The sequence below is a fragment of the Syngnathoides biaculeatus genome, chromosome 14 (genome assembly GCF_019802595.1).
Source record: "Syngnathoides biaculeatus isolate LvHL_M chromosome 14, ASM1980259v1, whole genome shotgun sequence".
Classification (NCBI taxonomy): Eukaryota; Metazoa; Chordata; class Actinopteri; order Syngnathiformes; family Syngnathidae; genus Syngnathoides; species Syngnathoides biaculeatus.
Genome location: NC_084653.1, coordinates 12,255,001 through 12,281,233, shown reverse-complemented (window position 1 = coordinate 12,281,233; position 26,233 = coordinate 12,255,001). Strand labels below are relative to the sequence as shown.

The following is a 26,233-nucleotide window of genomic DNA, read 5'->3' as shown; positions in this document are numbered from 1 at the left end:
TGAAATTTTGATCCTTTAATCTGTCACCAACTTTTGCCTTAAGAGTTCTCGCTTAGATTCCTGAGAATCCCAACCCAAAGAGTGGCATTGTACCAGGGAGCTGTAGTTTTGAGGAGATGCTTTCTGCTGTCGCAGATTTCAAAGCACCAGTGTTTGAGCCAGGTGGTTCCATGCAGCAGGGCATGTACACGCCCAAAGGTAGGATGTACTGTAATGTTGGTCATTAGTAAAGTACATTTAGGAAGTCATAGTGTTGTCAAATAATGAATTTATACAATCCTGGATTACGTGTCAGAGGAAATTAACATTGCAATAATGATTTGGTATTAAAATTTACCGACCATCTTTGCAGATGGCCGCAGCTCTACGGAACCTACAGTAGGTTAAAATACCACCAGTAGACATTGTAAATACAGTGACAACATTTAATGTAAGGGCTATTTGGGGCTACAGAAAGTCATCCAATTTAAGCAACTTGTGAAATGGTTATTAAAGTTTTCAGTGTTAAACTAATGTGGACAAATTACATCATGGCACTCTGTTTCATCATCAATTTTAAAGCACTTCATGTCCTTTGTACATGTGTGGGATGGTCAGACTTTTCGACCCCCTGAAATTTATGACTCAAATGTTGGCAAACACTGATTGATAATGTACAGTAAATGATCATTCAACTCCTTAGTTTTATTGTCCTTCTGACCACTTGGTGGCAGGCTTAAACCACTTTTAGAAGCAGAAGGACAGTAGTTTTAAGGGAAAAAGCAAATGTCGCTTGGCAGCAACTCTTACGCAGCAGATCTCATCATTTTGTCTAACAGCGGAGGTGTGGGAGAATGAGTTTGACCCCATCATGGTTGTTCTCAGAACTGTCTATCGACGTGATGTGCAGTCCGCAATGGACCGATATTCCGCATTGTAAGTTGTGACCTACATTTCCTCAAACAAGTTGAATAAATATGTTTATTATGTATTGTGACAAACAGGAGCACGCTATCCATGTTAAGTATTCCATGGCAAAACAATCATGTCATGCTCTATTCAGTATTGGCTGATCACCTATCTCATCTGTTCATGAAGGGACATGATAAGAAAGGTCAGGTCTATTTGGTGCTAGAGTTGTTTCCAATTAAATAGCTCTCAAGAAAAATCAATTTTTCAGGCTAAATTGTAATCGAATTGACGAAATTGTCCTTGTTTAATTGTAGTCCTGACACAAATGTGTCAGTTGCTGTGAAGGAGAATCCTTAGAGTTCACCTTCCTCATGATATTGGAATGAATGGCAATACCATTACTAGTGAATGGTTACTCAAGTTCTGCAGTGTTTGCAATGGCAGGGGGCAAGATAACCTTTGTGTAATTATCCTTTGGGAGTAAATGTAATTGAAGGTACAGATGGATCACTGATAGTTGTTTTTAACACTTGTCACCTTTTTGAGATTTTTAATTTGGCACATGAAAGTGTTGGTTGCCTGTAATATATCGAGTCATATTAAAAGAGTGTGATACCCGGTGGCTCGTCTGAGCAGGGAAAAGCAAATTTAACATTTACCCAGACACGATTTAATGCAACACAAATTTTGTTTTTCTGTGATTTCTTTTGTGTTCTGCAAAACGTTGATTGGTTGTTAGCCTATAATGTACACATCCTTTGATCAACATTTCAAAATCAGGAACATGAATTTAAAATACGTAGTATTGCAACATTAATTCAAATATAATTGCTTTTGGGCTATAACCACATCCCAGTCTTATAGTTATTGCTGCGGCTTGCAGAAGGGTGAAATCTTCCAGTGCATTTTTGCACACACCTGTCAGGGGCGAAATTGTATTTTCATCTCTCAGATTGGACTTTCTGAATGTTTGTTGATTTAGACTGGATTATCAATGGTTTTATTTTAAAACTGGGCTGACGCATTTGATGACCAATGTACACTTTCACAGCATGTATTGGTATGGATATCGCCTATAGGTGTATGTATGAATGGTGACTTAAGCGATCACATTCACAAGATGGCAAGACTTTAAATGATAACAGGTTACAGCAATATTTAAGTATTATACACATTGATAAATATTCGTCCCGTTTTCCACCATATATTTTCAATATTCTGATGCCTCAAAATGTACATCAACTGTCCTTTTGTCCTGTGCTGACATTTTTCTTTGGGGGATTTATGACTCCCAGTTTAAAGCAGTCTGGCATTCACACTGGTAACCCATGGCCCCCATACAAGGAGAGGACTCCCCTGCACCCGTGCTATCAAGGTTTAATCAAACTATTGCACTGCAAGACCCTGCACATTGTGATATTCACTCTCCTTTACAAGGTGAGCAACTTAGTGAAGAGTGTCTATTTTCTATTCATTTATTTCTTTTAAAATGTTACTACTTTAAATGTAGCACGGTTATTGTTTGGTTCTCATGTGTTACAAATTGAGAGAGAGTTCAAAAGATATAACGCAAATAGCACAGTGCATACCACAGGGTCGTCACAAAGCATGACTCACACTGAAAATGTTTGATCACACCATATTTAGATAAGGTTAGGATATACCTTCATTTTAATTTATTTTCGTTTTAGATATGGATGGATCATCAGAATATGTCTGAACATGTGCTGTGCATGGTGCTTTACCTAATTGAGCTGGGCTTGGACAACCAGGTTCAAGACAGCAAAGAAGATGAGGTAAGAAATGACCAGAGGGAGTAATAACAGTAGGGATTTTTAAAGATACCTCATTAATTGATTGTCCGGAAAATTAAGGATGGCAAATGGCCAATTTTGTGTGTGTGTGAGTGTGTTAGGGAGGGGGTTCCAGCCCTTACTGTGACCCTGAACAAGATAATAAATGAAATAATAATAATTGACTCATTGAATTTCATATAAAACAAAATACTATGGAAAGTGTGTTCTTCTACAGTTCTACTTCCAAGACTACGTGACAATTGCAACTCCAAGTAACTGTCTAACTGTCTACTTTAAATACAAATAAATTAAATTGAGCAGTGGACCATGAGGCTCTTAAGTAATCTCCTCTCATTCAAATTCACAAGCCACATGAAATTGATATAAAGTTGGTTTAGGGTACTGATTCTAGTAGAAACAAATGTCCAAATTCATTTAGAGCTCCACTGACGAAAAAAAGTCTCTGCTCGGGTTATAAACGTTTTTAGTTTGAAATGGTCTTAACGAGAGCTCACTTCTGCCTGTTGAGGCACCAAACAAGTTGGGCCTAAAATAATTGTATTCCCAAGTACAGTAGTGCCTTGGTTCTCGAACACAATCCGTTCCAGAAGGCTGGTTGAAAACCAAAACGTTCGAAAACCGAAGCACGTTTTCCCATTAAAATGAATGGAAAATGAAATCATGCGTTCCAAGCCTATTAAATTATTTATTTTTTTAGCTTTTCATGATAATAAACTACATAGTATAAATACATGTATAGTTTAAATAATTTGTATAATTAAATCATTTAATAAATATATTTATTTTTTGCTTATAATGTATGCTTTAGCCTAGTAGAGTATGCTAGGCTGGGAGTGCATTGCCATATCTGTCGCGACTCGGCCCCCAGCCTTGTAAACCATTTTTTAAAAAAAATGCAGAATAACTTTAAACAAGCAATAATGGGGGGAAACAGTAATGTCAACAGCTCTTACTCCATGATTTCAGGAGCCTTGCATTGAGGAGCACTGTCATGACAGTTGGTTCCCTGGCACCAACCTCATCTCCAATCTACACCATGTCATCAACTTTGTGAGAGTGAGAGTACCTGAGACGGCACCTGAAGTGAAGCGTGAGGCTCCGCCTAGTACTAGTTCAGAAGCTTCATCCTATGGCCAGGTAAAAGGCTGAGCTTGATGAAAGCACATGGACATTCTCACATCCTTACCACATTTTCTTTTAAAAAGAGCTGTGTCACCACAGTCTACCTTAAAGGCAGGATGGGCGTTATAATATCGTTAATATTATTCATTGTGCTATCCTGACCCCACAGAGTTCCAGGCGTCTTTCAGCCAATTGGAGAGAGGTAGCTGTTTGTACCTGTTTGCTGATTTGAAAAATACATTCTGGCATTTGTTTGTCTTGCACATTTTAAAGTAGATTTCCCTGGGTGAATCGTGGTTTGTGTACGACGCCACACTTCAGCAGTTCTCCTGCCTCTCAACTGCTGAAACTAATTATGTGTGTAATGCAGGCTTGGATAAATGCTTTTTAACTGCATGCCACTGTGATTGATGTTGCTGTGGTCAGGGAATATGATGTATGTTTATTTAACGGTCCGGTGCAGGTCTTTTTGTCAGGTCAGATCATGGCAATCCTTCAGATGGGTTGTGTTCTTTTGGATGAGTCCCTGGGTAATGGCTTGGTCAGTAGCGCTATCAGCAAGGACGATAAAGAAACTTTGGCAGTTTTTTTTTTTAAAATAATACACATTTAATTTAACTTTTATGTGCATCGTACCTATTTGACTATGGTAATGAACCATCCTTAGAATCCATCTAAGTCAACTGGTTTATTATTGTCATCAAGCTGAGAGATTCTCATTTAACAATGCACCCAGGTTCCGGTAGAATAAGAAGTGTTTACTTTCTTCGTATATGTGGTGATGTGCAGCTAAATTATCTCTGTGATATTGTTTCATTTGGTATCCTTTGCTGTAGGGCCATACAAGTTTTTATCATAGCACATTACAAAATGGGTACAAAGGATGTGCAAGTACAACTTTTTCAGTGCAGCCTTTAGTATTGGTCAATACCGATAGTGATCTGATACTATCTCATCGCGGATTATAAATGGTTTTACTAATCTCAAGTGACATTACTCAGAGAACAATAGTCAGCAACAGTAGCAGGGATATCGTTTGATGTCTTCTGTGTGTATTTTTTGAACTACCCCCTTTATTCTTAACCAATGGCCTATGTAAAGTTTAACTTTCTCCATAAGACTATATTGAAATTAAATAAAATATAGTTAAATTAGAAAACTCTGAAAAATAACCTCAGTAAAAGCAATAAAAACAAAATGTAGAAACACCAATATCAATGAAGTTGGGATGTCTGTACAACATAAAAATGGAAGATAATTAATTGCAAATACCTTTCAACCTATATTTATTTTAATATACTACAAAGACAATGTATTTAATGTTCAAATTGATATATTTAGAAAATGCTTATTTAAATATTAAGTAATTTTGGATTTGATACGTGCAATACATTCCAAAAAAAAGCTGGGACAGCCGCATGTTTACCACTGTGTTCTATCACCTTTTCTAGGCGTTTGTGAAGTCAGGACACTTTAAGTGTTGAAGGGTTTTATATGGAATTATTTCCCATGCTTACTTCATCTACGTCAGTTATATCTGGAGTGTCTGTCGCATTTTGCATTTTCAGTGGGAGACAGGTACGTATGTTTAGCATATAGCAACCTGTTGTAATCATGTGGGCTCTGTATGTGTTGCTCCTAAAGCTGCTGGTTATGAGCGCTGGTGCGGCGCATGGAATGGACTGCTTCTATAAGAATACTTGTATCGAAGATTTTGGATCTAGTCCCTTATAAACTGATACATTTTGTGTTTTGGCGGTGATATCAGACTAATATCCAATTGCGGCTGGGAACACCTAATAAAAATGCTCAATGACCACCACATTAGGCATGACCTAATTAGATTTTTGGGAAAGTTAAAAAATGGAGTGTTGAAGGTGAACATTTCCCAATTTCAATTAATTAAAACGGCAAATCATTCCCTCATCACAGAACCTGCGTGAAGCCCAGGTATTCAGCCTTGTTGCAGAGCGCAGGAGGAAGTTCCAGGAGATAATCAACCGCAGCAGTTCAGAAGCCAGTCTGGTTGTCAGGCCAAAGAGTTCGTCAACCCGCTGGGTGCCGCCAGGTACGCCCCCACAGCTGGTGACAGAGATCCTGGAGATAAGAGAGAGCATGTTGTCCCTCCTCGTCAAACTCCATCAGAAGCTGTCATCCAAGCAGAACTCCCTGTCGGAATCCTGGCTTGATAATATGGACACAAGCCGTCACACTCATGGAGATGGCATTACAGCCATCGAGCGTATCCTCACTAAGGCAGCCACGCGGAGCTGCCAAATCAAGCGTAGCATCCAAGACATTTGCGGAAAGGTGTATCCTCCTGTGCCACCAAAGAAGAATAGTCCAACAGACAAAAAAGCCTTGGATAAAGAAGAGAGGTACCGTCACATCTTGATTTCCATGAATGTCGTTTGGTATTCAAAAACATGCATTAATTGGAGATTCAAAATTGCTCTTTGGTGTGATTGGGAGTGTGACTGGTTGTCTCTTTTTGCCCTGCGATTAGCTGGCCACCAGTTCAGGGGGTACCCCGCCTCCTGTCTGAAGATAGCTGGGATAGGCTCCAGCACTCCTGCGACACTTGTCAGGATAAGGAGCTCAGATAATTGATCGTTGGATGAACACTGCACATTATCTGGCTTTATTTTGAGGCACCAAAGGGATGGACTACTTGAAATTAAAATCAAGATCTTAAATTATTGTTGCAGAACAGTTATGTACTGTGAAGAAAAAAAATGGCAGTGTCATGAAGAAATGTCCTCCAATTTACTAGACCAATCTATACTGTTTGCTTATTTCAACACTTAAAACTCTTTATGGAAAATCCCCAAACCATTTTCCCCCAACAATAATGAAGTTTCATGGGATTGTTTTTCATTTCACAGTAAGAGTAAAATGTATATTGTACTCTGTCACATGGTTGAGTTCCCACCCCCATACAACCACCAGGTAGCATTGCAATAATGCCAAAGGTAAGAAGCCCCCCAAACTCCAGTTTTGGCCATCAGTGAAAAGTCCGTCTGTGTGTGTATCTCCATATTAAGGATTTAGTCAATGTGTAAGCATTCATTGTGGAGCGCAAGCCCTCATATTGGTTAATCAGCTTTCCAAATTTGAAATCATTGCACTCAAAGTATCATTTTAATGCTCGAGAAACATGCTATTTGTGGTTTTGAAGTTAAGGTAAATAGGTGAGAAATTTTGAGGGTAGGAGCAGTGGGTTAAATCAGTGATTCCCAAACACTGTTCCTGGGTTCATTAGTGTGCCGTGAGCGCTCTTCAGGTGTGCCGTGGGAAGTTCTCCAATTTTATGTAATTGTGAAAAAGACCCATTTATTTCCAAGAAATAATGTATCTTTATTCATCTATTTATGCCAATGAGGCAGAATGACAGACAGAACAAAAAAATCCTCTTGTATTAGATGGCTGGAAGTACAGTAATTAATCCATCCATTTTTGCTGACATTTACTTTTGTTGGTGTGCCAAGGGATTTTTAATTGTAAAATACAGTATGTGCCTTGGCTCTATAAAGGTTGGAAATCACTAGGTTGAATCATATTTCCTTCCATGTCATTACGTTTAGGCGCCAGAGGGCTCGAGAGAGGCAACAGAAGCTATTAGCTGAATTTGCCTCGAGACAGAAGAGTTTCATGGAAACAGCTATGGATGTTGGTAAGGAGACTGCCAGCTAACTTATTTTCAGCTCTGGAATGTAACATATACATATACATCCACCTCTGTCATAAACTGGAAGCTGTTGTTTACTGCTGGAGAATACAATTAGTTTAGTGTGATTAAATAATTTATTCCTAGTCTTTATTTTTTTTTTAATGGCTGTGTATCTGCATCTTGCTAAGAAGGGAGAGACATGCAGTTGTTGCTGTTAATCAGCACCAGCTTTAATGTAGTATTGTTACAGATCTGAATTAATTTTTTTTAATTATGAACAAGACATTAATGAAGTAGTCAACACATTACTTTTGAATGGCCACCCCGAGGCCTCTCGAGGTAATTTAATGCAAGGTGAAGTCTGGTGAACGTATAGTGACTGTTTGTGTTGGACATGGTTTAAATTTGAGAAATTCCAGTTACTGTTCTTTATTTCTATTCTGGTTCCAAACGATTCTCTATTCTGATTTATTTTTGGGGGCTTGGTCAAAAACATTGCATGGTTTAAATAAAGGGTGTCCAAATTATGAACCATCATTTTCTTAGCAGCCCGCAGCAAAGACTAAAGTGAACTTTTCACTTGAGCTTCTTTATAAGCAGTATCAATATCAAACCCATGAACTTAATCAATGCTTTACCTAAAGTTAAATATGGATAAATATAACAATATAGTATTGTTAAAAATATTTGTGACTGTTTCTTCATCTCAAATGGTTATGTGCAAGTTTTAACTTGATTTCCTGTTTTAAGCTTGGAGCGTTTTATCTTGAAGGTTACATACCAGAACTCAGCATTTTGGCACAAAAATAAACCTCTTTTTTTCTTTTTTCTATGACCTCTGTTTTGGTTTGAAGACTAACATAAGGTCCAAAAAACAGTGTAAAAGTGCACCATGACATTTACCTTGTTAGCTGTCTCAATGTTTGCATAAATATATTTTCTTTCACTCACTCAATTGACTGAGCTTCACTGAAGCCCTGCGCATTGTAGGCTGAGGCTTAGAGTGCATCAGACACTACACATAATGAAAGCTTCCTTTGCACAATATAATCTGACGCAACTGGTCGTTCATTTAAAAAAAAAAAAAAAGTTAAGATGCAGTTTTACTAGCCATCGCCATTGTGCACATGCATGTAATCGTGCCTGTTCTTCGTTGGTTTGCACTGCTTCTTTATTGTTTTTCAGCACTTCATTGCGTCTTGAGGACTTTGCATCAAAACTGGAAAATGGAACTTTGACATTTGAATGGTTCTGGGAGAACTGAAACGTTGGTCCTAGTTCCAATTGATTGATGGGAAACCCTAGTGACCACTGGCCCTTTAGAACAAATTGAGTTCTCCAGTGGGAGGGTGGTGGTGGAGAGCATGGGGGATTTTTGTGCTACTAGTGGGCCGGACTCACAGGGGGCCCCTTTGACACAGTGTGGTTAGTGAATGAAGAATGACTGTACTGGCCGGCCGCGGACTATTGAGACCTCTGTGTACACATTTCCTGCTGAGCTGTAATATTTAATTTTATTTTGGTTTTGTTTTTCCCTTTTTTTTGTTATTTGAAGACCACTGTGCTTCCTTTTAATTCATGCACCATCATATCATTGAGATTACTGGGGTGTCAAAGTAAAAGTGCGTGTCAGTTTTGCTTAAACAGTTTTATTTTTTGAATTTTTTTTTATTTAACCACGAAGCCCAAATTACAAATACCATGGTATTTGTGACTTACCCATTAGTATTATATGTACTTTAAAGTTCAGAGTACAAGCCACAAGTTGTTTTTTTTTTTTTCTCTCCGCAGCATGCCTCCTGCGATTGAAGCAGGGAACCTTATTTTCCTCGCTCTTTTCCTGTTGGTGTTTACTATTCATGAATTGTATTAATTTTGAGTTTTTGAATTAAATCTGCACACATTGAAGCATTCAGTTCAGTTTTTAGATCTGCTGTGCTCAGGCATACCTCATAATGCCAAAAATGTAACATAATGCAAACTTCAATTTGAAGGCGAAGGACCTGGCTATTGAAAATGGCAATCGAATACAATTGCCAAGATTCTCAATCTTATTTTGTTGATTGTTTACGTACAGCTTAGTGTTTTTTTTTTTTTTTTTTTTTACTGTCTGCAGTGGCTTTAGAGGTTCCCAGTAGGTGGACTTTTTTTTTTTTTTTTTTTTTAAGCTCACTTTTATAGTAGATTCCTATCATTCAGACAGATGATGCCAAAATTGAGTTGCTGGACAAGACGCACCCCAGAACCGTATAGGTTTAGTAATTCCATTAACTACACAAGCGCCCTGAACAAGCTCAGGATAGAGACATCCAATATATTGCACAAACACAACACTTGTACAGTCACAGTACGCAGCCTTGATGCTGAAAACACAATTTGTGTTGCTGTTTCATTTCACCTTCAGTGTGTGTGCACAAACACCGAGGCAGCCTGAGGCAAAAGCTGCCGCTGTGACCTTTTATTAAGTACCCATTCTCCTGAAGAGTCATAAATCAACACAAGGTGACACTTTTGCTCAATATTTACTGGTAAACACATTTCTTAACATTTAAACTCACTTAGATAATCGAATGTACGGTTAGGTAAAATATGTGTCTAATTAACCGACTATAAATTGTTGCATCGATGGGATAGCTTGTCATTGCGGAAAGGTAAAATATATGGTACACATTACATAAATCGAGTTCTAATACTAGAGCTGTATCACAAGATATGCCTTTACAGAGGTATGTTTTTTTAAATTGCTGTAAGAATTAAATTGTGTAATTACTAGCCTTCACACGATCAAGATTTTTGGGGCCGATCACTGATCAGCGAGTTTAAAAAAACAATAATCGATCACTGATCCGATCATAAGATGGAGCAAAGAGTCTATTTAAATAACTTGTTCATTCACTGTATGTAGTTGTGTACTTAAATGTTCAAAAAATTTATATTTACAATAACTAATGTATCTTTGTTCATCTATTTATGCCAGTGAAGCATAGTGACAGAGACCAAATTAATGGTCTTCTTTTTTCATTGCCGTCAGTACATACAGTAATTATCTACTATATTGTACTGTGAGAATTTTTTCCAATTGTGAAGTATGTGCTTTGGCTCAAAAAGGTGGAATTTGCCACTGTGGTCAATATCGTGTTCTACTAAACAGCAGCAGTAGTGTGAACATGAGCATGAGAACAAATTTGTCTTGCTGATCTGCGCATGACTTGTTGTCTCTCAGCTAACACACACAGCTAACATTTTTTTAGTTTTGTTTTTAATAACTTCATTGGCCGTCAAAAGACATTAGTGCTAAAAAAAAAAATCACTTTTGTTTTCAAATATACCTGGCACGATGGCGGCGCGCAGTAAATGACTTTTGCAGAGCCGATCAATGATCAGCATAAATCTGCATAAAATGCTCATGATCGGCAGATACCAAACGCAATGATGAAATTGATGTTATGTCTAGCAATTATACCTATAATAAATTGTTTGCAGATGTGTTTGTCAAAAATCTCTTGATTGCAAAAAGTAAGAAAATTCAACAACTCAAATAGCCATATGTATACTATTTACCATCTCTGTACTGTTTATACGTAAGGTTTTTTCCTTTTTTTTTTTTTTTTTTTTTTTTTTCCATACAGTAAATTTTTTTTCTCTGTGCCAGAATCACCAGAAACGGAGGCAGCAATGGACCTGGGAGCGTCTGAAATGATGGAGTCAGAAGTTCTTTATGACTGCGTGATCTGTGGACAGAGTGGACCCTCAACAGAGGACAGACCAACTGGCCTAGTTGTTCTCCTCCAGGCCTCCTCTGGTATTTTTTTTTTTTTTTCCAAAATACATTTAGCAACAGGTGATAGTTGTTGTTTAACCTTGTTTAACATTGAGTATAGGCGATAAGGTCACGGCTTTGGAAGCTTCTGATAGGTTAACTGAGAGCGTGAGGTAATTGACTGCACACCCGGGGGATGTATTCAAGGCCACACCTCAAAGACTGATTCAAGGACTTTCTTTCGGCTTGTCCCTTTCGGGGTCGCCACAGCGTGTCATCTCAGATGAACGCACATATATGTTTGGCACAATTTTTACGCCGGATGCCCTTCCTGACGCAACCCTTCTCAGGGAGTGGAGTCCCCAGTGGGATACGAACTCACAACCCCTGGTTTACCAAACCAGTCCTCTAACCACTGAGCTACGGGGCCACCTCAAAGACTGATTACTTGTTTGAAATCATGGGAAAATCAGAAGAAGTCAGCCAGGAAATCAGAGAGAGGGTGGTGGAGCTCCACAAGTCTAGTTCATCCATGGGTGCAATTTCCAGATATTTGAACGTGCCACGTTAATCTGTTCAAACAATTATACGCAAGTATAAACATCATGGGGTTCATGTTAAACGCGTGTTGAATATTTAGGTTGAAAATTTTAAATATAAATAATATGATCTCTACCAATCAATGAATGTTAACAGTAATTGTATACCATTACTAATAAGTAGGCCCATGGAAAATGTCTTTCAGTGCTTGGACATCGCTGCAAGAGCATAGAGGCTAAAAATCTCCCAACCAGTGACGAAGAGCACATTTACTCTGCTGACACGTGTGCAGTGGCTCATGACGTCCGGCTTACTCTCTTACAGCGGTTCTTCAAAGATGTGAGTGACTCAGAAAAAGAGCATTAGCTGTCCACTGGAGGAATATGTTAAAAGCACTTGGAATGCTATTAGGTGTTTGGATTTCTTTTAAGAATTCAGCAGCTCAATTTTGAGCAGGCATTAGTTTGATTTCTTTTTTTGAAATTAACATTCAAAAAAATGTCCACAAGGTTAACATTGACACGATCTTTCTCCTGTCAATGCTGCAGAGCTCTTGTCTGCAGTCTGTGTCGATAGGTTGGGACGGGGGTGTCTACGTGCAGACCTGCGGACACACTTTGCATATTGATTGCCACAAGTCGTACATGGAGTCTCTGAGGGTGAAGTGAAAATGTTTGACAATATGTAACGTTGTTGTTGTTAACCTCATTGACAGAAAGTGAATCAGCGAATGTCTATTTGTAATTGGCATTGTCTACTTGTAATTGGTATCGTTCATGTGATTGACCTTTGATGAGATTATTTACTGTATTTTTTTCATTTTTAGAATGACCAGGTCCTCCAGGGATTCTCTGTTGACAAGGGTGAATTTACTTGCCCGCTATGTCGACAGTTTGCCAACAGTGTCCTTCCCTGTCGACCTGGATGTGGCTCAGAAGCCGGTTCATGGCATGCTACCACAAACAAGAAGACCAGTGTGCTAATAAAGGAAGTGGAAGCTCTTCAGGATAATTTAGGCCTTTTCCCAGTAAGTAGTGACTGTGTGGGGTTGACCTCAAGCAGTTTGTGTAGGCTCTGTTTGAAAGGATTACTTTTACTCTCTCAGACGGAGTCCAACTTGAGCAAAGAGATGGAGTCGGTAATCAAAGACATTAAGAACACCACCCAGAAAAAGTACATGGACTATGGCAAAAACCCTGGCTCCCCAGATAATGATTTTCTCTTTATGTACTCCTTGGCAAGGTAAGACTCTTTCTGGCCGTATATGACCTACACTGAATAGACATGAGTATTGGGATTGGTTTCCTACGAATATGTAGGAAAACTACAAGTTGCTCCCTTCTTTCCATATACAATAGATGGGTCTTCACACCCTTTTTCAAACTGGAGGGTTTTGCGACAAAAGAAGTATGAGAAATTGTTTCAAAACTTTTTCCACCACTAATGACCTACAACCTGTATCACTAAGGGAAACCTAAACTCAATGTGATTGTATAAGTGTGCACACTCTCTTAGAGATGGGATGTGGGTGTGTTCATATTTAAACATTAATTAAAATGCCTTCCTTTCAGTGGCGGCAGATGTGTGCTAACTCCCATTTAATATGAATTTGGTTAATTCTGAAAACAACCACATGACCATTTAAAAATGAGTACGCACACTTGGATAACCACATTATTTCCCCTTCCTCTCTTAAGTACTAAAAAAAAAATAATCAGTGGTGTTGTACGTGTGAGAGTCCACATTAAAGATGCTCAAAGGTTTTAAAATGATGTTGGTCTCCATTTTTTTTTTCGACATCACAAAAGCCTGGCATTCAAACAGGAGTGTATATACTTTTTATATCCATTCTATACATAACTTTTATTCTTGGGATATTTTTCAACAAAAATTGATTGTCTTTGACAGTTTTACCCCAATCATAAGGAAGAAAGCACTCAATGACCCCTTCACTCGGAACACCTTGACAATAAAATGTACTGCATTTGCAAAGATAACCTTGATCTCTATTGGATAACAATTTCAGGGATCATTTAGTTTAACAATGTTTTGTAGTTTTTGTCCTTTGGTACTATGTCCATCAATCCAAGATGTTTTTAAAAGGCTAAAAAAAAACAAAAAAAAACCCCAACACAATTATAATTTACAGATGTAACTAACTAATGCTGTGGCTGGTGAGTTGTTGTCTTCCCAACAAGCTGCTCACGACATAGAGATACAGTAAAGCCTCTGTTAACGAACGTCCCCGTTTTTGAACAAATCGGTTTTTGAACGAAAATTTCAATATTTTTTTTCTTCTGTCTTCGAATGAAAATTGGTACTCGAACGGCCCCAACAAAACCCTGAAATAACATATTGCGCACGACCAGACCAGCTGACCCACAGACGCGCTTTGTTGTGAATTCCCACGCCGCCGAAAAAACCTGGAAATAACATAATGCATGGGGCGCAAGGAGCTGACCCACCCAAGATGTGTTTTGTTATTGTCAAATTCAAATGCCCCCGAAAAAACCCAGAAATAACATCGCATGCGGCGCACGCTGTTGACCCATCCACGACGTGTTTTCTTAATGTCAATTCGAATGTCCCCTGAAAATAAAAAAATACAAATGACAATGCGCACGGTTAAACGAGCGCACTTTTGTTATTCTGTATAACGCAGCCTCTGTACACAGACATGTCTCGTTAGTGACTGTTTTTTTTCTTCTAATCATGTCTCCAAAGAAGGCAAGTTGCTTGTTTAAAGTTTTGTTAATAAAAAAAGTTCACAAGGCTGGGGGCCGAGTCGCTACAGATACGGCAATGCACTCCCAGCCTAGCATACTCTACTACTAAAGCATACATTTTAAGCAAAAAAATACTTTTCTTAAATTATTGTCTTGTATAAAGTATTTCAACTACACATGTATTGCTACTATACAGTTTTTTTTTTTTTTAAATCAGGAAAAGCTAAAAAAAAACTGCTTGAAAAAAAAAAAAAAAAGCTTGGCTTTTAGGCTTGGAATGCATGATTTCTTTTTCCATTCATTGTAATGGGAAACATCGATTTGGTTTTCGAACAAATCGCTTCTCGAACCGTTTTCTGGAACGGATTTTGGTCGAGAATCGAGGCATCATTGTCTTAAGATTGACCATTGTGTTTCTGTCTGGTCAGTGTTTTATTTCAAAATGTCTGTGCTTCCTGGAGTGGAATCTCCCAGACCATTTTGTTACTTCATGCTGTGGTGTCCTTAGCCCTTCACCCCAAATACAACAGTGTATGGGTGCGCATTGGCTCTCTGAAGTTCAATGAACAGTGCAAATTGCCTGAGGAGTGGAAAATTCCTGTGTCACAGGGGTGCTCTTATCAGCAAAAGCCAGATGGAGCTTCGTTGTGGCTGCATTATCTATCTGAAATTGCTTTCTTTCCCCTCATTCTCAGGAAACTCAAGATTGGGCCCCACACTGGTGGCCAATAGAAATAGCTTGTGGCAGGAGGGAGACATCCACAGATCACTTCTATTTTTGTAGCGCCTATCAGTGTTCACATCTGTGTACAGTTAAAGGTTAAGTTTAACGTTTTCCTAAATGGTTACAGGTTGGGCTACACAATTATGACCAAAATGATAATCAGAATCATTTCGATCAATATTGTAATCACAATTCACTGAATCTGAGTTACTGGATACTCAGAAGAAATTGTACAATACCGTACTGGGATTCCCGCTACATGATGTGCTGTGTGCTCGCTTATTTAGGCTGCTTAATAAAACCTAAACCATGCGTTTATGCTATTTGTTAGCTGGCTACTTGTTCAGAAAGTGCTACATATGGAGCAAAGCCCACATTTTACCATTAGGCTAAATTAATTTTGGCACCCAAAATCTTAATCACGATTAGATTTGAGTTGCCCTAATTATTGATGAATTTCCAATTCAAGACCGTCCAACCGTGTTAATGCTGTATGATTTGGCAGTATTTTCTGCTGGCAAAAATGCATTGCAAATAAAGAGCCATTTTCCTTTTTGAAATACAATGAAGTACAAAGTGCAACTTCATGTTGAATTTATTACGTAATTCTACAGCTTTGATTGACTCTTCAAATTTTGTTCAAGTCTGTATTCTCTTGCTGTGTCCGTAATCTGTTTGTAATGAATGGATACTATACTGGAGCAAGTGGGTGGATAGTTGTCTGCTTATTCATGCTAATACAATTTATACAACTTGCTTCGTAGAAGTGTGTGTATGAGTGAAAAATAATAATTGTAACTCACTTGACTGTCCCTCTGCAGAACCAACCTGGAATTAGAACTTGTGCACCGAGGAGGCAACTTGTGTTGTGGGGGTGCCAGTGCCACTGCAAAACGCTCATGTCTCAGTAAGTGTTTACTTACATACTCTTATGATACTTCTATTTCACAAGGATTACATGTATAACAGAATTTTATATGATACCCTTATTTAAATACAAAAATATAAGGGAAAATATATATATTAAAGTTTGTCATGTGACTTATTTAATAGACTGATGAGACTGTTGACTATGTTTGTGGTTGTGGGTATATTTTTTGTTTGATTAAACCAGAAGATGACAAAGTCAAAAGGATATCTTCCTGGGTACCTTAAATGGGTATGAGAGAAGCTCAGAGAATAATCCTTCGAATAACCACATTGTGCAGTGTTTTTGTTTGTCGTTATTGTTACTACTTGTGAGAGGAATAACTCCTTTTTAAGTTAGAGCAGCTCTTTTTTTTTTAATTGAACTGTCAAAATAATACTAATATGTCCATCCATTTTCTGAGCTCCTTATCCTCACAAGGATCGCGGGAGTGTTGGAGCTATCATCAGGCAGGAGGCGAGGTACACCCTGAGCTGGTTGCCGGTCAATCGCAGGGCACATAAAGAGACAACAGCCTCACTAACAATCACACCTAATAATTATGTAAAGTGGAAAAAAAAACAACACACACCTTAGGGCATCAAAAGCTGTGGTCTTTCAAGAGATTGCGCTTTCATTATCCATTCATCAATAACTCAAAAAAGGAACAAACATCCATGAAAATAGTTAAATACGGCTGGACCTTTCCCTACTGGCATCTGTCCCATAACAAATTGTAAGATTGTGAGATCCAACTCATCCGTCTGTGTCGCTCGTGAGCCATAAAAAGACAAAAGGTCTCTTAACAATGGCAGTTAAGAATAGATGTTATCCTAGATAATGGCCCAGGTGTCATGGTTGACAGGGGCATGTGACAGAAAATATAAGTGATATTGGGCTGACTCCTAATTCCATGGCAATCACTGCAAATATACATAGTAATGACTTCAATCAGTTGTGAATGTACTTGCAGATAGGTGGATGATGCAGGCAGGTGGCTACACATACTATTTTTAGTCTGCAAATTAAACTGTCAAAGTTGAGGGTGCTGCAGACCAACGGCCTGTCATCCCTGAGTGGCTGAAAAGAGGTTCATCGTGTAGCTGTCTGAGCTGCAGTCACCATGCAGCTGTGCCCATAGACAAATGTACTTACTTGGTATGCATTAGAGTTCAGTCTTCATGATGGAACTGATTGGGCTGATATGCTCCAACAGTGTACTGGAACCTTGTATCCAGGGTTTAAACTGTATATCATTTTTAGAATTTGCAGAAATTTCAGAAAATTGCACATTTGATATTTGGTTGCTCTGTCCAGTTTACCAAGATTCTGAACCTGATACCTAATTGCATCCACAATGTTACGAGTTAATCGGAACATGAGTGATTATGCAACATTATAAAAGAGCTTTACTCTCACTTTTGACTTTTTCCATTTTATGACTTCATCCCGAAAATGTTTCCTTTACAATAATATATAATATAATTATAAAGAGACACGGTGACGCAACTGGGTGGAGCATCTGCCTCTCAGTTCTGAGGGCCAGTTTTCAAAGCCCGGCCTCACCTGTGTGGAGTTTGCATGTTCTACCTGTGCCTGCGTGAGTTTTCTCCAGGCACTCTAGTTTCCGCCCACATTTGAAAAACATGCATGGAGACTCTACATTGCCCTTAGGTGTGATTGTAAGCACAAATTGTTGTTTGTTTCCATGTGCCCTGCGATTGGCTGGCAACCAGCTCAGGGTGTACCCAATCTCCTCCCCGATGATAGCTGGGATAGGATCCAGCACTCCATAACCCTTGTAATGATAAGCAGCTCAGAAGATGGATGGAGGGATAGATGTTATAAACACCAAAAATGTCTCATTTTATTTTTCTCTATTGAAATTAGTCATTTTGACAGCTCAGTTGACATGGTGCTTTACTGTTGTATTATTTTTTATAATGTGGAGAACGGTGAGTCTGTTTGATTCCATCCAGAATAAGGCAGCGCTCCTATTTTGACTCAATTCAATTCTTGACATGAAATGTGGAAATATATGTTCATCCTTTTGCTGTCCCCAAATGTACCCATTGGTGGCACTGTTGCTCCAGCTATTGGGACTCTACCAAAGTCTTATTCCAGTGTGCTTTCTACATTGTAGTTGGGGTATGTTCCTATGAAACACAGAATAATTACAAAAAACGTTATACACCATAAGTGGGTGCTTTTTTGTGACACCCAAAGGCATGGGTTAGGCACCTGCTGAATTTGTAGTATGAAACTAAATAATGTAATTGTTTCAAACTCTTTGAATTGTATTTTTTTTTTCTGTTGGTTCATTTTACTTGCATCACGCAGTGGCAAATTAACCTCTGCCTTTCTCCTATTGGAAATGTTCCCTTAAGCTTACATGAGTATCGCAATAAATAGTTGTTCTCAATCATTTCAAGCATCATCATAAATTCATCTGAGTTAGTTGGAGCTGAACCAAACCACCAGCTGAACAGATGTCCGTTCAGAAACATTTTGTAAAATAACAGTTTGTCTCTTTCACGATTTTAGATCAGCTGTTTCACGTGTTGGCCATGCACATGCGTCTTTACAGCATTGATTCAGCCTACAACCCCTGGATGAAGCTGACACAACTTACACAAAGCATAGAGCCAGAGTGAGCAATTTTCCTTTCTCAATCACCGCATGTTGGTTGGCTGAGCTTGGGGGGCTCCCTCACATAATCAAGCAATAAAATAACCTTACTTAAAAGACAAGCACTCCTGTCCCCAACAGATTTTCTGAGACACAAAGATGAATAAAATACAAAAAATGGACCTTGCACGGTTTCCATAGCTACCAATAATTGCTACATCTGGCAAATTACCGGGCACTCTGCAGAGAGCAAAACGACCCCATCTAATTTGCTGTAGCAAGAACAACTATGCTGCATGTTCGCCACCAGCACAGCACTTCATACCTCAATTATACATTGAGCTCTGTAATACACTGAGCTAAAATACACAAGGCACTATCTAGGTATTATTCTGTCTTCAGACATTGGTGTGCTTCTGTGCATTATCATATTTTCACAAGATGTTGCTGCACTAAACAGTAAGGAGAACCAGTGCTTTTACGCTTATGCGAAAAGTGCTCACAGGCGTGCTTGTATTCTCACAGGAGCCATTTGCTGTTAAAAATACTTTGAGGTTTTGGGAGCGAGCTGTCTTGACAACCTGAGGCAGTCGAGATGAACGAGTCTCTCAAAATAGGACAGAGAGAGAGATGTTTTACATAGTTTCATTTTGTCCTTTTTTCATTTGATCAGTAGGAGAGGAATGAATTAAAAGAAGACTGTGGTCTTAGCAAGGTTGAGAGCTCCATCCATAAAAGCTTTTCGTCAATGCACTATGCACTGTGGTGTTAACTGCTGAGTGCTTTGGTAATGGGGGGTATTATACTTTAAGTAGAGTCCCTCTCATTCAGAACTCCTGAGGCCTCTCAAGTGTGCAGAGTTTAATTGTCAACAGAGTTAATGGAGAATGGCACATAACAAAACTATAAGTAGGGCTGCATTAAGCAAACACTTTCATTTGATGATATGTTTGAGAAAAAATATTGAAGCTTCCACCGCTTTTAAGCTAATAAATAAACATGACAAGGCACGTGATCAATTAAAATATTTGTTTTTCAACAGTTTTGATGACGAAAGACCTGAAGTACCCATGCTCTTTAGAGATGTCCCATCCCTGTTGATTATCTTTGTGCTGACCATGCCACAGCCCCTGCGAAAAGGTACAGTTCCTGCAACATCACAATGTCGATCATGTCCAGGTGATTGGGAAGATGCTCTTAGGACAACATTTGAAAAAAATATATATATATATTTATTATATTCTTTGAAACCCCTCAAGGGCTTTTCCAATTTACATGGGGCTGTATATTTCACGTTGCGCACCACAAAATGAACCAGATCACATACTTGCAGGCTAGGTGAGATTCAGAGTGAAAGAAGTACTCACTGCTGCACCAAAAACAGTTAAAGCCAGAAGTTTACATACATTGTGCAAATACTTATGTCTTTTTTTTTTTTTTTGTCTCAGTCTGAAGTCAAATCACACTAAACTTCTCCTGTTTCAGGTCATTCAAGATCACCAAAATTATTTAATTATGTTAAATGCCACAAAAATGAGAGAGAGAATTTCTTGGAAAATATTTTCTTCTCGGTCAAACGTTTACACACATTTCCTTTGTATGGAGTGGCATTTACTGTGAACTGGATTTCTTGGGTTAAGTGTTCTGGCTAATCTTCCACAAGCCTCTGACAGTACTCTGGCACATTCCTTCTGACAAAACTGGTGTAACTGAGTGAGGTTTATCGGTTGCCTTGCTCACACACGTCTTTTGAGATCTGCCTACAAATTTTCAATGTGCTTCGGATCAGGATTTTATGGTGGCCACTCCAAGACATTGATTTTCTTATCCTCAAACCACTTTTTTTTTTTAAACCATTTTGGCAGTATGTTTAGGGTCATTGTCGATTAGGGAAAAATCCATTTGCGCCCTCGTTTTAGTTTCCTCGCTGATGTCTTGAGATGTTGCCTTAAAACCTCCATCTAATGGTCTTTCTTCATGATGCCATTATATTTTATGAAGAGCTCCAGTTCCTGCTGCAGCAAAACAGCCCAACAACATGATGCCGTCACCTCCATGCTTCACACTTGGTATGCTTTTTCTCAGGTCTACAAGACCCCCTCGACCCCCACCACCTTTTTTTTTTTTTTAATTCTCATTTTTTTTACCCCCAGATGTAACATTAGTCATTATGGCCAAACAGCTCCACTTTAGTTTCATCAGACCGCAGGGCATGTCTCCAAAAGTTAAGGTCTTTGTCTTGATGTCTTTTTGCAAATACATTACAGTTTGCAAAAAAAACATCTATTCTTTTACGTTTCTTTAGGATTAATGACTTAATTCTCTGGGAGTGCCCTTTAAAACCTTGTTGGTGCAGGACTCGTTTTACCATGGAGAATGACACTTTCTTACCAGCTTCATCCAGCATCTTCACAAGGTCTATAGCTTTTGTTCTGGGGTTGAAGAACACATCTCAGACCAAAACACGTTCATCTCTGGGACAACAGAGCCCGTCTTCTTCTTGAGCGGTGTGATGGCTAGACATTCCCATGAGGTTGATTGAACATCATTTGGAATGGCACTCACCTGTCTATGTAATGACCCCGTCACACCATGACGTTCTGGTCAACGTTCTCTGAACATTTCAATCGTTCTATTTTTCAGCGTTCTCAAATGAGGATGACACATCTGGCGTGTGATTAACATGTGTCTAATGCATGACTAACATGTGTCTAACGCACGAGAAGCGTGTAACAGCGACCAAATAAGATACCCCTAAAAACCATTAGCGTGTGCTAATGTGTCACTGGCGCGTGATGAGCGATTTTTCAATGTTAGACGAGCGTGTTGAGCGTGTGACTAAACGGGTGAATAACGACAGAATAGCGTTTTGCTGGCGTGTAATTTTTACAGTGGAATCGGAACGAAAACGTTGGAAATTTCATACTCCCTTCAGTTGTTCTCGTGAGTTTGAACAGTCAGCATCATGCCGCCTAGACGAAAAAAAGGTGGGGTGCGGACTTCGGCAACTCGCGCTACAAGTAAGAACGCAAAGCATCGGTTTATATACCCATATGCATGGACGTTCGGGAAACGCTCGAATGACTCTCAATGGACGCAAAAGGACGTTTGTTTGACTTTAGTTACACACTGTGCGCGCGAGGGGATTGATCAGTGATCGTTGACAGGTCGCCAGTGAGTCGTTCACTGCAAAGCAAACAATTGACCCCTCCGTGGATATTGCGCAATCCGCGTCACTGACCAATCAGAGGCCAGAGATCTGCATAAACCAAAGCCCGTTTTTGCTCCTGCCATTTTCTCAGACAACATTGCATGGTCCAGTATAGGTTTAGTTAGCGTTTTATCGCGTATTTGGGTTATTTAACAAAAAATATGGTTAAGAGGTGTAGTCACGGACTTTGTAATAGTGACGACAGGTATCCTGAAAGGCTATTTGGTGGAGTTCGATTCGTACCCTTTCCAAAACTGAAGACCCAGTACGAAAAATGCCTTCGATGGATCAAACTTTGTGGAAGACCGCATCATCAACTAAATCCATCTAATATCAACCGGAACACATATGTTTGCACGAAGGTATGCCCTATATTTGATTTTCAATACATGTCTCGTATAAATGAATTCGAAGTTCTTCGCTAGCATAACACTGCTGCGTGTGAACGATTGATTCACTTATTCTTTGTTGAGTGATATTTAGCGATGATTGGACTGCACAAACGTATTGATTTCTTGCTGGCTCGCGGCCAGAAGCTTAACCAGACGGTGTTTGCACGAAGATATGCCCTAAATTTGATTTTTAATACACGTCTCCTATAAATGAATGAAACGTTCTCCGCTAGCATAACATTGCTACGTGTGAATGATTGAATGAAATCTTCAGGATTTTCAGACCTGCTGAAACAAAATTCTATGTTCGGATGAAACCAAAATAGAACTTTTTGGCCTGAATTGCAAGTGTAATATCTGGAGAAGAGGCACTGCTCATCACCTGGCTAACACCATCCCCAATTTGAAGCATGGTGGTGGCAGGATCATGCTGTGGGTCCCCTAGTCCCCCCTAGAGAGTAGGATGCTGCCAACTATAGAGAAATTCTTTTTCCAGAGTGCTTTGGATGCTCTAGGTTTTCTAAAATGACAGTGACCCAATGCACACAGCCAAGATAACAAAGGAATATCTTGTGTGAGCCTGTGATTGTCCTTGAGTGGCCCAGCCAAAGCCCCGGAATTTAATCCAATTGAACATATCTGGAAAGACTTAAAAATGGTTTTCTACCGATGTTACCCATTCATCTTGACTGACCTTGAGAGAATCTGCAGAGAAGAATTGTAGAAAATGTCCCAAAACAGGTGTACCAAGTTCAGGGACATACCCAAGATGGCTATGATTGCTGCCAAATGTGCTTCAACAAAATATTAAGCCACGGGTGAGAATACTCATGTTCCCATTAGCTTTACATTTTCAATAAATTCGCATAAGTGTCAAGTGAGAGAGAGAATAACTGAGAGTCCTGGGAAACATCGCCTGTGGAATACAACCAGTGACTGAGAATGAGACTGCTCATTTTTGCTCCAGTCACATTTTGTCCCCTGAAAAGCCACTTAATAAAAAAAAAAAAAAGACGCGTACAACCTTCGGTCTTACGTCTGATTCTGCAACTCCTTGGTGTGTCCTTCTTCTCAAGCTTGTCACAGTATCTCCTCTATCGACTACCTAAAGAGTTCGCTGACAAGCTGCAGTCATGTTTAATGACTCATTTCATTACCACCTAAACTTGATTGACTGCTTTCAAGGACAAGCAGGACTCTTGGTAGACAAACTGTAAATGCATTGGAAAGTTTCAAATCTGAAAAAAATCACAGCTTCAGCATGCAGCATCTGATTAGAAAAACAAACTAAAGAAACTCTACTGATCACCAGTTGAGCAACTACAGACCAAATGAATGTTGCACATAGATTACACTACAATGAGCTAATCACCAAACGAAATAATAATGTGGTCAAAATCTCATCTTTGACCATTTTTAACACCACATTAGTGTTGTGTGTTACTTGTTCGTTATTTCAGAAACAAGTGGTTTAAACAGCTATTTAATTTGTGCACTGCGTGTGTGTGTGTGTGTGTGGTGTGTGTGTGTGTGTGTGTGTGTGTGTGTATTTATTTATTTATTTATTTTACTGTGTCCACTACTCCCCTGAAGAACACTTTACCTGTGTGGTGAAGATGCTGTACAACCTTCAATTCGTCCAGGCTCTGGCTGCACTGTCAACCAAGCTGAGGCCAGAAGAAAGGCAGGCTTGGAGGTCATCCGGGGCAGTCAAACAGGTAGAAGGGCAGTTATATACACGGCAGCATAAAAGCGTGATAATCCTTTGTGTTTATTCGCTCTGTGTGATTTCAGTAACCTCCATTCAATCTCTTTAAATCATTGTTCATGACTTGGTATTGAGACGAATGAAGCGCTTTCTCATTTCAATTATGTAGTTTCCACAGGCGACGGTATCGATCTTCATTATCTTGAATAGTGTGACTGCTGGAGAGTGTTGCATTAATCAGCTATTTGTCTTTGCCCAATTATTATGAGTTAGGTAGCCGGTGACTTGAATGTCGACATGCGTGATTTTTGTCTGATGGTCATTTAAAATCTTACTACTACAAAATCATGAATATGATGCTAACATTAATGTGCTGCTTTTTAGGATTCTCAAGCAATGTAAATCTGTTGATAATGTGCTTTGATGAAGGGTCTGACTCTGGTGGTTGGTTTCTATAAATCTTTGACAAAGGACAGGAGATGCGATAAGACTGTTTTATATTCTTCTGCCTTCTTTGTGATGAATCCTTGCAGCACTTCTTATATGCAACCCTCCCAAATAGCAAGGTGATTTTTATTTTGAACATTTGAGTCCTGTTGTGGGGAGAAGTTATATTATATTATTATTATATATTATTATATATATTTACACACACAGTGAAGAAAATAGGTATTTGAACACCCTGCTATATTGCACGTTCTCTGACTAAAAAATAATGGAGGGGTCTGAAATTTTCATCGTAGGTGCATGTCCACTGTGAAAGAGATAATCTAAAAAGAAAAATCCAGAAATCACAATGTATGATTTTTTTTAACGATTTATTTGTGTGATACAGCTGCAAATAAGTATTTGAACACCTGAGAAAACCATTGGTAATATTTGGTACAGTAGCCTTTGTTTGAAATTACAGAGGTCAAACGTTTCCTGTAGTTGTTCACCAGGTTTGCACACACTGCAGGAGACATCTTGGCCCACTCTTCCACACAGATCTTCTCTGGATCAGACAGGTTTCTGGGCTGTTGCTGAGAATTAGAGTTTCAGCCCCCTCCAAAGATTTTTCTATTGGGTTTAGGTCTGGAGCCTTGCTAGACCACGCCAGAACCTTGATATGCTTCTTATGGAACCTCTCCTTGGTTTTCCTAGCTGTGTGCTTCGGGTCATTGTAATGTTGAAAGACCCAGCCACGACCCATCTTCAATGCTCTGACTGAGGGAAAGAGGTTGTTCCCCAAAATCTCGCAATACATGACCGCGGTCATCCTCTCCTTAATACAGTGCAGAAGAACACCCCCATAGCATAATGGTACCACCCCCATGCTTCACAGTAGGGATGGTGTTCTTTTGATGGAACTCATCATTTGTCTTCCTCCAAACATGGTTAGTGGAATTATTACCAAAAAGTTCAATTTTAGTCTCATCTGACTACAACACTTTCTTCCATGACTCCTCGGTATAATCCAAATGATAAAACTTAAGGTGGGGCTTGACGTGCTGGTTTAAGCATGGGAACCTTCCATGCCATGCATGATTTCAAACCATGAGGTCTTAGTGTATTACCAACAGTCACCTTGGAAACGGTGGTCCCAGCTCTTTTCAGGTCATTGACCAAGTCATGTGGTGGAGTCCTCGGCTGATTCCTCACCATTCTAAGGATTATTGAGATCCCACAAGGTGATATCTTACATGGGGCTTCACTCTGAGGTTGACCATGACGGTTTAGCTTTTTTCCAATGATTGCTCCAACAATGGACCTTTTTTCACCAAGCTGCTTGGCAATTTCTCTGTAGCCCTTTCCAGCCATCTGGAGTTGTACAATTTTGTCTCTGGTGTCTTTGGACAGCTCTTTAGTCTTGGCCATGTTACAAGTTTGATTCTTACTGATTGTATGGGGTGGACAGGTGTCTTTATGCAGCTAACAACCTCACACAGGTGGATCTGAGTCAGGATAATACATGGAGTGGAGGTGGACTTTTAAAGGCGGACTAACAGGTCTTTGACGGTCAGAATTCTAGCTGATAGGCAGGCGTTCAAATACTTATTTGCAGCTGTATCACACAAACAAATTGTTAAAAAAAAAACATCCACAGTGATTTCTGGATTTTTCTTTTTAGATTATCTCTCTCACAGTTGACATGTAC

At 39.2% G+C, this 26,233-nt stretch overlaps 1 protein-coding gene across 4 annotated transcripts in view; it reads left to right on the top strand.

Annotated features, from left to right (window-relative positions):
• The window catches only part of LOC133511831 (E3 ubiquitin-protein ligase ubr3), a 141,040-nt gene that overhangs the window by 9,922 nt on the left and 104,885 nt on the right, over nucleotides 1–26,233 (top strand). For all 4 annotated transcript variants that reach the window (XM_061840803.1, XM_061840802.1, XM_061840804.1 and 1 more), the window contains exons 18-33: nucleotides 57–198; nucleotides 819–915; nucleotides 2,187–2,328; nucleotides 2,583–2,687; nucleotides 3,675–3,845; nucleotides 5,763–6,208; nucleotides 7,415–7,503; nucleotides 11,153–11,302; nucleotides 12,006–12,139; nucleotides 12,349–12,459; nucleotides 12,627–12,827; nucleotides 12,906–13,042; nucleotides 16,072–16,157; nucleotides 18,702–18,807; nucleotides 19,828–19,925; nucleotides 23,982–24,106. In XM_061840803.1, the coding sequence (XP_061696787.1) occupies nucleotides 57–198; nucleotides 819–915; nucleotides 2,187–2,328; nucleotides 2,583–2,687; nucleotides 3,675–3,845; nucleotides 5,763–6,208; nucleotides 7,415–7,503; nucleotides 11,153–11,302; nucleotides 12,006–12,139; nucleotides 12,349–12,459; nucleotides 12,627–12,827; nucleotides 12,906–13,042; nucleotides 16,072–16,157; nucleotides 18,702–18,807; nucleotides 19,828–19,925; nucleotides 23,982–24,106 (2,340 nt within the window). The remainder of the gene's footprint in view (nucleotides 1–56; nucleotides 199–818; nucleotides 916–2,186; nucleotides 2,329–2,582; nucleotides 2,688–3,674; nucleotides 3,846–5,762; nucleotides 6,209–7,414; nucleotides 7,504–11,152; nucleotides 11,303–12,005; nucleotides 12,140–12,348; nucleotides 12,460–12,626; nucleotides 12,828–12,905; nucleotides 13,043–16,071; nucleotides 16,158–18,701; nucleotides 18,808–19,827; nucleotides 19,926–23,981; nucleotides 24,107–26,233) is intronic.